Here is a 12,983-nt window from a genome sequence, read left to right on the forward strand (position 1 = left end):
CTGTGCACCCCACTTCTTCGGTGCCCTTTCTTCCTTTGGGAAGAAAGGCCCCAGGCCATGGTCCTCATAAAGCTTTGTTTAATTTTCTCTTGCTATTCTGTCTCATGAGAATTTAATTCGTTCTCTGGCCAGACGAACCCACTTTAGGTAGAGGAAAAGTCTTCCCCCTACAGTGCTATGCAGAGTCCTGCTTCCTTAGACCCTCCCCCGGATCACCCAGCCAAAGCCCAAATCCTGTACAGTCATGCGCCACATAACGACCTTTCGGTCAATGACAGTGGTCCCATGAGATTAGTATCACATGGCCCAGGTATGTATTAGGCTGTACCATCCAGGTTTGTGTAAGTGCACTCAACGATGTCTGTACGATGACAAAATCACCTAACAACATGTTTCTCAGAACGTATCCCTGTCCTTAAGCAACGCATGACTGTAGCACGTTCTTGCGAACGCCCCCTGCTGAGACACGCACAGTCCCCCGTGGGTGTGCTCTCCCTCGTTGCGGTGAGTAGCAAACCCATCTTGTCTAACCACAGGTGGCTCCGGGTGGTCTTGGTTGGAGGACAAGGATGGCCCTTCGTGTTCCATTTGGCTCCGAATTCCATAGCTATGACATTTCCACAAGTTTGGCTTCCTGGATTGGCTGTAAGGGGCACGGAGACAAATGCATCATATCCCTTCTGAAATCTCCAGCTGTGTGCTGGGCAAGAACCAGCTCACAGTAGGCCCCCAGGATGAGACCAGGTTCCCTCCTAACCTCTGCACTGAGTCCAGCAGTGCTGGCTGGGGTGGGCCCTACCTGTCCTGTCGACCTGTCCCCTTGGAGACCACCTTCTGGGGCCCCTGCTCAGAGCAGTGGGGCTCAGAGGAGTTTTGCCCCTGCTTCTCCTGTCCTGCGAATGGAAGGAATTTCTATTCGGCCTGGCCTGAGGGGACCCAGGGCCTGGATAAACCTGATGGGGACCTTTCTTCAGTTCTCACCCCAATTCTCTGACCCCAGGGCCTGTACCAGACCATAGGGAAGTGAAGCCAAGCTCCCAGCCCACCCCCTTCCATCTCCCCTAACGGTGCCATAGCCCCAGGAAGGACGACCCTCTGTTCCTCTCCTCCATGGAGGGCTGCTTTTTTTCTTTTCCTGAGGGCCAAATGCTTATTCCTAGGTGACCCATTGAATACACCTGATTTCTTTATTTTCCTTCCCCTGGATAAAACCAGAATCCGAGCCAAAAGGATGGCTCTGCAAGGAGTTAGGTAACCATGGTTCACCCAAGTCTTATCGTTTAACCACTGTGTGACTTTGAGCAAGTTACTTAACCTCCCAGGGCCTCAGTTTCTCCCACGAAGCTCTTTGTGCAGTAGCTGCTCCAGGGTCAGACCCTTCCCTCACCTGGAGGAAGGTGCACATTTTCTGGACATGGGGTCCCTTTCAGAGACGGGCCCTCCTCCAGGAGCAAATGTCCCTCTTCTTTGACTAACGAGGGCAGTGGCTGCCAACTGTACCGAGAGCATCTGGGCTCGAGGGGAGGGCAGGGGTGTCTCTTCTTCCACAGAGTGGTATCATCACCAGGCTGAGGGACAGGAGATATGAGTTCTAGTCCCATCTCTGCCCCCAAACTCCCCGTGCATCCATGGGCAGGTCCCTTTAACCTCCAGGCCTTGGTTTCCTCGTCTGTAAAATGTGGTCAAGAATGCTTATCAGCCAGCCTCTCAGGGTCCTGTTAATTAGACAAGAGAGTGACTGTTTGGCACTTGGAAAGGTGACCCAGTGGGAGAAAATATTTGCAAACCACATATCTGACAAATGATCAATATCTGGCATATATAAAGAACTCCTAGTACTCAGCAGTAAAAACACAAACAATTCAATTGGAAAATGGGCAAAAGACATGAGCAGACATTTCACCAAAGGGGGTGTACACAGATGGCAAATAAGCACATGAAAAGATGTCCAGCATCATTAGCCATTAGGGAGATGCACAATGAATCCTATCAGAGCAACTTAAATAAAAAATAGTGACAACACCAAATGCTGGAGAGGGTGGAGAAACGAGATCACTCATACATTGCTGGGGGGAATGTAAAACAGTACAGCTCCTCTGGAAAAGAGTGTGGCAGTTTCTTAAGATACTAAACATGCAACTGCCGTACCACTTAGGAATTGCACGCATGGGCGTTTATTCCCAGAGAAATGAAAACTGATTTTCATGCAGAAGCCTGTATGTGAGTGTTTATAACAGCTTTATTCATAATAGCCAAGAACTGGAAACAACCAGCTGTCCTTTGATGGGCGAATGGCTAACCAACTGTGGCACATCCACACCATGGAACAGCACTCAGTAATAAGAAGGGACAAGCTACCGATACACATGACGACCTGGGTGAATCTACAGAGAATTATGCTGGGTGGAAAAATCTGATACTGAAGATTACAAATTATATGGTTGCCTTTATATAAGAATCTTGAAATGACAAAATTATAGAAATAGAGAAGAGATTAGTGGTTGCCATGGATTAGGGAAGGGAGAAGAGAGAAGGAAATGGATGTGGCTATGACAGAGCACCAGAGGGATCCTTGGGGTGATGGAAGTCATCACTGTCAATATCCTGGTTGTGAAATTGTACTGTAGTTTTTTGGGATGTTCCCATTGGGAGAAGCTAGGTAGAAGGTACTTGGGATCTCTGTATTATTCCTTAAAACTGTACGTGATTATCTCAAATATATTATCTCAAAATAAAATGTTTAATTTTTTTAAAATGTGGTCAAACTGGGGTGGTTTCCTCTAGAAGCCCTAGGGACCGCTCTCTGCACCCGTTTGTCTCCCTCTGAGAGGTGTCCGGGGATGGTTTGTGCTGCTGACCTCCAGTGGTTGTCCAACGAAGTTCCCTAGAGCCCTTGAGCCCTTGGCAGGGGCTCCAGGGCTGCCTACAAGGCCAGTGGTGATGCTGAGCACCCGCTCCCTCAACAGCCTCATGGTCCCTACTTCAACCTGAAAACAAAATCTACTTTATTCTGGTGGGATGTCTTCAGTTTTGTTTGTCAAAACGATCTTTCTGCTTTGGGGGAAGAAAAAGGAAGTTTGACAGCCACTTAAATTGAGTCCAAATCCCTCATTTTGCAGCTGTCAGAATGAGCTAGGGTTGGCATTCCCCCCATTCCTTCTTCCTTTATTTTTTTAAATTTAACTTTAGTCCGTGTTCTTTGAAGGAGGCATAGGGACACTGGCCTCTGGGAGTTGGAAGGGCTCTCAGGATCACCGTCTGCCTTAGCCACGGCAGGTTTTCATTATGCCCGTTTTACAGGTGAAACAATTAGGCCCGGAGGCCCAGAGTGAGTCAGGCGTAACCTAGATTTAGAAATATTTAAGCTCTATCTCAAATGGCATCAGTTACAGCTACAGCGTTTGCTCCTAGAGGAATATGGAGTTGCAAAGATTCCAATCTAGGCCAGAGGCTAACTCTTCAAACAGGGATTTAAATGACACATACAGGGGATTCCAAACCAGGTTAGGTTGGAGTTTCTCCATGGAAAGAAAAGTCCCAGCTTTGAAGCCGGGGGAAACCTGGGTTCAAATCCTGACTCAGCCATTTCCCAGTTATGTGAGCTTGAGCAAATCATTTTACCCCTCTGATCCCCACTTTTCTCCTCCATGAAATGGGGGCACAATACTTCTTGATTTAGAGGGTTCATTTAACAAATGTTTTAAGATGATTAGGACAGGCCCTGCCCTCACAGACATCCATTTGGTGATTAAGTAAAAACTCATGTAGAGAGCCAGGCTCGTGGGTGCTCATAGGAAGTGCCCATTCTCTCCCCCATGTACCCACAGGGCATAATTCTCAGACCCAACAAGTCCTTGGGGAGATCCCACCAGCCTGAGGGATCCGGTGGCCTCATCACAAGAATGCCAAGGGGTAGTGAGGGCTGACTGTGTCTAGGCGCTGCTCCGAGAACTTAATACAACTAACCTCGCCATGGATAGGAGCTGCCATCCTCCCATTTTTATGGATGTGGAGACTGAGGCCGAACTGCCTGTTGTCTCCCGGGTGCACGGGATCAGCGCTGAATCAGCTGGCCCCTGGCTGGCAGTTCTGGAATGCAGGGCAGCCGGATACCACGCTCAGCTGCTGAGCTGGCTCCCCGGGGCTGTCAGCTGTGCCCACAGGATGGTGGGAGGTTGTGTCATAAATCACCCTCACAGCACACACACACACACAGGGCAATGAGGTCACCTCAGGATGGAGCTGAGCTGGGACCTCCCTTACACCTCTGGCAGCTCTGCCACAGCCCTGGCGATCTGCTCACGGGAGAGAGATGGGAAATGCCCTGAGTTTGTGCCTCTATCCTGTGCCAGGTACTCAGGCAACCAGGTGCTGCTGCAGGAGGTAAACACTCCATTTGCAGAGAGGAAGACAGGCTCAGAGAGGGGAAGTACCTTCACCTGGGGCTTGAAGGCAAACAGAAGATAGTGGCGGGGTTTTTTGAGCACCTACTATGAGCCAGTCATTGAAACCTTTAAATGATAGCAAGCATTATTTAGTCCAGTGGTTCTTAAACTTGAGCAAGCGTCAGGATCCCCTGGGCAGGGGCTTGTTAAAATGTGAATGGTGGGTCCCACCTCCAGAGTTTCTGATTCACGAGGACTGGGACGGGACCTGAGAATTTGTATTTCTAAAAGGTTTCCAGGTGATGCTGCTGCTGCTGGTCCAGGGACCACATTTTGAGGATAACTAATCAATGAAACTCCTTTTCCCTGTTTAATGATGGTCCTCAAGTTTCTTCTTACATACCTCGGGGACGGAGGACTCATTGCCTATTCTTTCAACCTATTTCATTTCTAGATAGTTCTTACTCTGAAGATATGAATTGTGTGTGTGTGCTGGTGTTGACCTGAAAACTCTATAGGCTCTCCCCGGGGCCCGTTCTTTCCACCTCTGGACGATGTACTCTCACCAGAAAGAAGCAAATGGAGGGGAAAGGAGACTTGCAATCAGCCCAAGGGTCTCCTTCACCCCCACAGTCCATCAAGCACCAAGCCCTGTCAGTTCAACCTTCTAAATCAGTGCTGTCCAGAAGAGATACATTGTGAGCGCTATAGAAACTATGTGCTTACTAAACATTTAAAACTTTTTAGTAGCTACATTAAAAAAATAGCAAAAAAGCAGGTGAAACTACTTTAATAATATATTTTTATTTAACCCTATATATCTAAAATATTATCTTTTTAACGGGTAATCAAAACAAAAATTATTAACGAGCTATTATATATTCTTTTTTTCTCACCAAGTCTTGGAAATCCAGTGTGTATTTACACTTACGGCACATCTCAGTTCCGACCAGCCACCTTTCAAGGGCTCCGTAACCACACATGGCTGGTGGTACCATTTTGGACAGCGCAGTGACACTCTCCCTAGTCCTTCCCTCCCCCGCCATGGCTCATGCTCCCCCAGATGCCTGCCTCTCACAGCTTCCCCACCAATCCACAACACAGCAGCCAAATCATTGCCTGAAACGTTGATTGGATGGTGTCTCTCTTGCCTGGCTCCCCATCGCTCTCAAGATAACGTCCAGGCTCCTTGGTCTGACTTCTGAGGGGCTGCCTCTCTCATTTTCCCTTCTCCCCTCCTCCAGCCCCAAGTCCCTCACTCTCCCACTGTGCTGAATTATCTGCAGGTCCTTAATGAATTGTGCCTCTTACCTCTAAGCCTTTGCACACATGGTTCCTTCTGCCTGGAATGCCCTTGGAATGCTTCTTGGGCTACCGTTTCAGGTCGCTCGTTCACTCAACAATGTCTTTGGAGCACTTACCCCATAAATATTGTGTCAGACATTGTCCTGGATCCTGGAGCAAACAAATACATGACAAGGAAATATGCCTAACAAGAAAATACGTAGTATGTTACATGGTGGACAATAAGGCAGGATGAGAGGGAAACGTGGTGCTGGGGTTACTACTTTATACAGGATAGTCAAGGAAGGCCTCTCGGAGAAAGTGACATTGAATAGAAGTGAGAGAAGGAGCCACATGGCTGTCTGGGGAAAAGCATTCTAAGCAGAGGGAACAGCCAGTGCAAAGGCCCTGAGGAGGGAGCCTAGCTGGAGTGTTTGGGGCACATTCCAGCGTGGCTGGGGCAGAGTGAGAAAGTAAGTCACAGGAATGAAGGTCAGAGAGAGCAAGAGGGGAGCGGCAGATGTTTCAGGGCTGTGTAAGAACTTGAGTTTTATCCTGAGTGAGGTGGGACCCCTGGGAGGGTGCTGAGAGGAGGAGGGACGTGAGCTGACTTGGTCTTAACCAGGTCCCTCTGGTTGTGGTGGTGAGAGCAGATCGTGGGCTGAGGGCAGAAGCAGAGAGACTAGTGATCACATTGGCTGGACCAGGGTGGTTGCCATGGAGATGACTGGACCAGGTGGGTGCCATGGAGGTGGAGAGAAGGGGCTGGATTTGGGGTAGGTTGAAGGTGGGGCCAACAGGGTTTTCCAAATAGGTCAGATACAGCATATGAGAGAGCGAAGAGTCAAGGATGACTCCAGGATTTCAGAGCTTAGGATCCAGATGACTCCTCTTCCAGGAAGCCCTCCGAGGAACTCATAGCTCCCTGGGCCTTGCCCTCATGGGGCTCGTCATGGCCTTTCTCTCTGGGTGCTCCCCAGGGCAGTGTAGGACTTCTTTACTGTCCTGCTTTCAGAGTGTTTGATAAGTGAGTGGGAAGCAGAGGCAGGCTGAGCTGGGTTACTCCTGGCCTCTGCTGTGAGACGTCAGTCCCTACCCCTTACCCTCCCACCCCTCGGGACCTGTGTTTTCCCATCTGCACAAGGCAGTGGATATTCTAACCTTTGCCCAGTTTCCTCACCAGAAGAGGGCACTGCCGGTCCCACTCACAGGAGTCCCTTAGCCCCCCCAAGCCCTGGGCCTCCTCTTCTGCCGCCTGCCCACCCTCACTCCTCCGAGGAGCATCAGGTTGGCCCACATGGCTGGGCCCTGAGTCAGCCTCACTAATGAGTGTGGAGGGGGATCTGGGACACTCCCCACCTCCACCCTGCCCAGAGCTTGGCACAGCCAAGGGTGGTGTAACCGCCCCTTACATCACTGCCCCCGGGAGAGGGCATGGCTGTGGCCCAGATGGTGGGTCCGGGGATGTAGCTGCCCCAACTGCCACTCCTGGGGTGTCATGGGGAAGAGTGAAGTCAGACAGGAAGGCCTGGAGCCGATAGCACCAGCAGGAAGGAATGCCAGCCGGGTGAGCAGTGGGGCCCAGGGCAACGTCACGCCCCGCCCCCTCCCTGTCACGGGGGTGCGGCCTGGCCTCTCCTGCCGCCCGCTTCCCCTGCCCAGCCTGGCATCGGCACAGTCCATACACACAGCTTGCCTTGCAGCCCAGACAGGCCTCTGGAACACAGGTAAGGGGCACGGGGCTGCGTGAGGGGCAGGGTGGGAGGTTAATTTTTAAGAAAATCAGGGAGAAACAAGCCTTTAACAGGACATTTTGTGGTTCCTGGGTGGACCTGGGTTTGCATCCCAGCTCTGCATCTTCCCAGCTGTGTGAGCATGTCAGTCTCCACCTCTGGAAAAAGCAGGGGAGGATGACAAATATTCATCTCCCTGGGTTGTTTTGGGGCTTCCGCCAGCCCCTGCCTGGCCATGGCAGTGACCCACTCCTGATTCTGTCACTATCCTGCTGTGGGACCTTCAGAAAACCCTTTGACTTCTCTGAGCCTCAGTTTCCCCATTTGTGCTATGTAGGATCCGACTAGATCTCTGAAGGCTTCTCCCACTCTGCTCTCGCAGGACCAAACAGCTTTAGAGGGCAAGCGTGTTTCCCTCAGACACTGCAGCCTCTGAGCTCTGCTCAGTGTGTGAAGGCAGCCGCCCTCCTGTCCCTTCGGACCCCTGTCTGGCCCTCCAGCTGGGCCTGATAGACTCAGGAGGGTGACCAGGCTAGTTGTCTCCTCTCCTTCAAGCTCAAAGTCACTTCCGGGGGAAAAGTGCTGAACAGAGAGATCCGGGCCTTGGGGGAGGAGGAGCCTGCTCCCCGTCAGAGGCTCAGTGGTGGTGTGGCCTGGAGGGGAGGCCCCCGCCCTCCCCCACGGTCATCCTGAGTCAGGGGGAGCCTCCTCTGCTCAGAGGTGGCCATTGGGCCTCCAGCCAATCCATTTTCCTTCAAGGGAGACAAGCAAGATTAGAGTCTTGTGCTTATTATTTTAATCTGTTTTATATAGAAACTGACAGCAAAGTTGAGTCAGGAGTGTGTTTTAGGGGGAGCTGTGGTGGGTGGAGTGTAGGGGTCCCGTTTGGGGTCCAAACCAAGCAGATATGTAGATAGGGAGCCTTGCTCTTGGCTCTGAAATTCCCAGAACTAGGGCTGGTGTAGCCCTGCCAGCCTCCAGGGTGCCTGTGCTCGCGGGGCCTCGCGGGGCCGCCTTCTTAGAGAGAGCTCGCTGGCTGGCGCAGGCCGGGGACCATGCTGGGCACTGCCCTGACAGAGACCTTACTTCACTTTCCTAACAACCCTATATGGGAGGTCCTCTTTTTTTTTTATAACAACTTTATTGAGATATCATTCACATATCATATAATTCACTCTTTTAAAGTGTACGATTTAGTGAGTTTTAGCATATTCGCAAAGTTGTGCAACCATCACCACTGTCTAATTTAGAACATTATTATCATCCCCAGATAAACCCCGTATCCTTTAGCAGTCACTCCTCATTTCCCCTTTACCCTGGCAACCACTCGTCTACTTTCTATCTCTATGGATTTGCTTATTCTGGACATTTCATAATAATGGAATCATACAATAGGTGATCCCCTCTGACTGGCTTCTTTCACTGAGCATAATGCTTTCAAGGTTTATACATATTGTAGCATGTGTCAGCACTTCATTCCTCTTTATAGCTGAATAATGATGTATTGTATGATTATATCACGTTTTGTTTATCCATTATCAGTTGATGAACATTTGAGTTGTTCCATTTTTGGCTACTGTGAATAATGCTGTTGTGAACATTCATGTACAAATCTTTGTGTGGACATAGATTTTCAGTTCTGTCAGATAGATGCCTGGGAGTGGACTTGCTGGCTCATATGGTAACTCTATGTTTAACACTTTGAGGAGCTGCCAAAAAGTTTTCCAAAGTGGCTGCACCATTTTACCATCCTGCCAACGTGTATGAAGCTCCAAATTTTCCTCACCCTCATCAGCACTTGTTATTGTCTATATTTCTTATTTTAGCCATCCTAGAGGGTGTGAAGTGGCATCTCATTGTGGCTTTGATTTGCGTTTCTGTAGTGACGAATGATGTTGAGCATCTTCTGACGTGAAATTGACCATTTGAATATGTTCTTTAGAGAAATGTCGATTCAAATACTTTGACCATTTTAGAATTGGGTTGTCATGTTATTGTTGAGCTGTCGACATGCCCATTTTCCCAGGGGAGGATTCTGAGGTTCCGAGAACGGATGTGACTAGCGGTGCTCTCACAGTCGGTGGTGGGTAGAGGAGGGAACCGAATCCAGGTCCGTCTCACATTCAAGAGCCCACAAGCTGTTTCTCTTGCACTGGTCGCCTCCATTCTGGTTTTTGCTGTTGCCAATTGCGTGTGTGTGTGTGTGTGTGTGTGTGTGTGTGTGTGAGAAAGAGAGAGAGCGCGCGCGACTATGAGAGACAGAGGGGGAAAGATGGAAAAGAGAGAGAGGAGACAAGATACAGAGCAGCAGGGATGAGAGGATGAGAAAGAGGAGCCGGGATGGCTGTGGGTGTTTAAACAGGCACCCACCTTGGAGGCTCAGAGCTGGGGAAAACCTTTTAAGAGCTTTTGGTTTCTTCCCACTAATCTTCAAACGTTTGCGAGGCCTCGAAAAAAGTTTATTGGGGGCACACTCGCCCTGTTTTTCCTTTGTCCCTAAATCTGAAACAAATCTGATCAGACTCTAAAACCCAAGCAGAGAATAGCATCCCCTAGCGCCCAGCTGGGCCTAAGGATCACACTTTTTGATTGTGAACTCCTCTCAAGAAAAATGCTTTAGGCACCCCCCCCCACATATACAGATTTATAGATTTAAAACTTTTATACAAGTACTGTGACCATTAGCTAATGTCTCAAGGCCCAACATACACTCGGAGTCAATTTCCTCGCACTTTTCAAGTAGTTCTCTTATTATTTCAGTAAGCGATTGTGTGTGTGTGCGAGATCCCATTCATTGCTGTTTTCAACACAGTGACGTCGATGAAGCCTTGAGCTAGGAGCAGAGTGCACTTTTCCTGTCGCTTGCTTGTCCCTTCTCAATTAGAGTTACTTCCATCCGTGGTGTCTCTGCAGGGACTCTTTGAAGCCGCTTGTCCACACTACTCGGGCCGATTCAGTTAAAGCTGTGTTGTTTGATCCTCAAATCCATCCAACCCGGCACCATTACTCTGTGGTGTATCGCAGTGTAGATAGAGAAACAGGAGACGCAGCCGCAGTAGACCTGTCTGCGTTGTGGGGCTCCCTGCTAGCAGCTGGGGACCCCACTTAGTGGACATGACATTCGGTGTCTGACCAATGGGCTGAGGGTGCATCAGAGTCGAACTATATACTATTAACTATTTTTAGTTAAAAATTAAATAGAAATAGATGAACTAATACTTTCCTCGTGCACTTTGGAGATGATTATTTGAGAGACGACTAGGTTCTGAGCTAAGGACATCCAACCCAGCCTCTTCCACTCTTCAGCTTGCCACCTCTCGTAGCAGGGTGCTTGTGACCACCCAAACAGCTGTCATTTTTAGAAAATTCTTTTATATATTGAGTTGGTATCTGCCCTGGTTACTTCCCAAGGTCCTGACCCCTCCCTCCAGGCTCACAGCCCCACCTGATCACCCTGTCCTGGAGGAGCCCTGCAGAGACTTGGGGACAGTGACCAGTTTTATCCAGGCAGTGCTCATCACTAGGCTGAGCAAGGGTGCCACTTCTGTTAGGTGTGGTCGCTGTACCCTCTCCATCCTCTGAATTCTCTAGGTCTGTCCAGACTCTATTCTGTGTAGGACCCAGATTGAATCCAGGATGGGAGATGGTGGGATATGGGTCACCTTCCTTACTGTAGACTCTGTGCTTCTGTTAATATGACCTAAGGCTGTGTTAGCTTTGTGTTGGCTCGTATTGCACTTTAGCAAACATTGATTGTGTACCTACTATGTGCTAGACACTAAGTTAGATGCTTGTGCTAGCATTTACTTACCTTTCAGAGTCTTTTAACAATCCTAGGTCTTTCTGTATGAACTGTCTTCAAGCTGGGCTCACCCAACCTTTTTCTGTATAGACTTGATTTTGTCCCTTTGCACCTTCTTGTTTCAGCCTAGGTGCCACCCTGCATCCCTCAGGGGCAACCCTAGGCCCTGCTGCATCCTTGGGTATGCTGTGGCCACAAGGTTCACCCAGATTCATGACACGTCTGTCTAGCTTGTGGCCAGCTGGCTGGGCTGTGTGGGTTGTTATCCCATCATTAAACTGCCCAGACGGACTTGGGACAAAACAGCAGAGGAGGTGGAAATTGTGGTGTCTTTGTTCTTTCCCTCTGCAAGGTTCCCCTCTTGCTCAGACTTTAGCCTCAGATCTGAGTTCATATCCAGACTCCTTGCTGTGTGGTCTTGGGTAAGTCCCTTTTCTTTTCTGGGCCTCAGTTCTGATCTTCTGGCTGCAACTGTGGAATTCTAGCTCGAGGAAAGGAAAGACCTCCCAGCCTGGGGAGCTGGGGGTGAGGGGTGAGGGTTACAACCCCACATGAGCTCCCAAACCCTTAGTGAGTGACATTATTCCCTGTTTTATAGATGAGAAAAAGGACCTAGAGGAGGGAAGTGATGTGCCCAAGGGTCCAGAGTGGGTTGGTGGCAGGGCCAGGACCAGGCCCTCCATCTCATGACAGCTGACTTAGTTTCCACCCTGCAGCCCTTACTCAGCCCCTGCCCTGAGGATGCTGAGAGGATTCCCCCTACACCCCGGGATGCCGACGCTGGTGGAAAGACCACTCCTGTTCCCTGCCTCTGGCTTCCCAGGCTCTGTTTCTATTCTTTCCCCTCCCCACTGTCCCGATGGAGGGATGGAGGAACTCTGGACCTGGGAAGTTGGCACTGTCTGAAGTGGGCAGTGAGAGTGCTCAGGCCTGGACTCCTGGACAGAGAGGATGACCCCAGACACATCAGGCATTGAAGCAGATGGCGGTTCTCAAAGCTGTGCCAAGAAACACTGAGCCTCATTCTGGGGGAAAGGACTGTGCTGTTGCTGAGTTTGGGGAAGGGTTGGATTAATAGAGTGAAAGAGCTTTTCCTCCCGCAGGCCTGCTCAGAGGCGCTAACAGAGTCAGCATCACTTAACGACGCGGACGCGTTCTGAGAAATGTGTTGTCAGGTGACTTCATCGTTGTGCAAACATCATAGAGTGTACTAGGGGGAACAAAATTTGCCACCCCAAAATCTGTCTCTTTAACATCAGGATTATTTTAGGCTGATTTTTTTTAAGAATCAAAAGATTCAGGAAGTTTTTCTTGTCAGCTACCCCTTAACTGCCTAAGAGAATTCAGATAGAAAACCCTGTCTCAGGAAGCGAGCTCTCACCTTCGCATCACATGAACTGGGTGGTAGACAGGGAGGAGCCTAGAAAAGCCTGTTTGTTGGGCTCCCCTCTGTGTTCTTCTGTTTCTGTGGCCAAACGCTTGTTTTCCAACCTTTGCTCCTTTCTCCTGCCTGTGAATCGCCTTCCTTCCCTTTGAAGGCCCTGACTCTCCCCGCCCCCAACATCTTCTGTCTTTAGCTGAGGATGGTATTTAAGGGGAGGGCTTTGGCCATTTTGATGAGTTACTCAGTTTTCCTGGGTTTCTCCCTTGTATACATGTTATTAAACTTTTGTTTGATTTTCTCCTGTTAATCTGTCTCATTCAATTTAATTCTTAGACCAGCCAGAAGGACCTAGAGGGTAGAGCAAAATTTCTTCCTCCCCTACAGGACTTACTCAA

The 12,983-nt window shown here is 49.6% G+C and overlaps 1 protein-coding gene across 15 annotated transcripts in view; it reads left to right on the forward strand.

The window, feature by feature from the left end:
- TMEM40 (transmembrane protein 40) overlaps nt 1-12,983 on the forward strand; it is a 65,496-nt gene that overhangs the window by 23,083 nt on the left and 29,430 nt on the right. For 3 of the 15 annotated variants that reach the window (XR_011426822.1, XR_011426823.1, XM_070237238.1), the window contains exon 1: nt 7,099-7,396. The exons of 3 other annotated variants lie outside the window; for them this stretch is intronic. Coding sequence is in view for 10 of the 12 variants with exons in the window: in XM_070237238.1 (XP_070093339.1) it covers nt 7,168-7,396 (229 nt within the window). In the remaining 2 variants the exon portion in view is untranslated. Of the gene's footprint in view, nt 1-6,905; nt 7,397-12,983 lie in introns of those variants that run through there. 9 more of the 15 variants (XM_070237239.1, XM_070237240.1, XM_023619939.2 and 6 more) reach the window with 8 other exon arrangements.

The sequence above is a fragment of the Equus caballus genome, chromosome 16 (genome assembly GCF_041296265.1).
Source record: "Equus caballus isolate H_3958 breed thoroughbred chromosome 16, TB-T2T, whole genome shotgun sequence".
NCBI classification, from domain to species: Eukaryota; Metazoa; Chordata; class Mammalia; order Perissodactyla; family Equidae; genus Equus; species Equus caballus.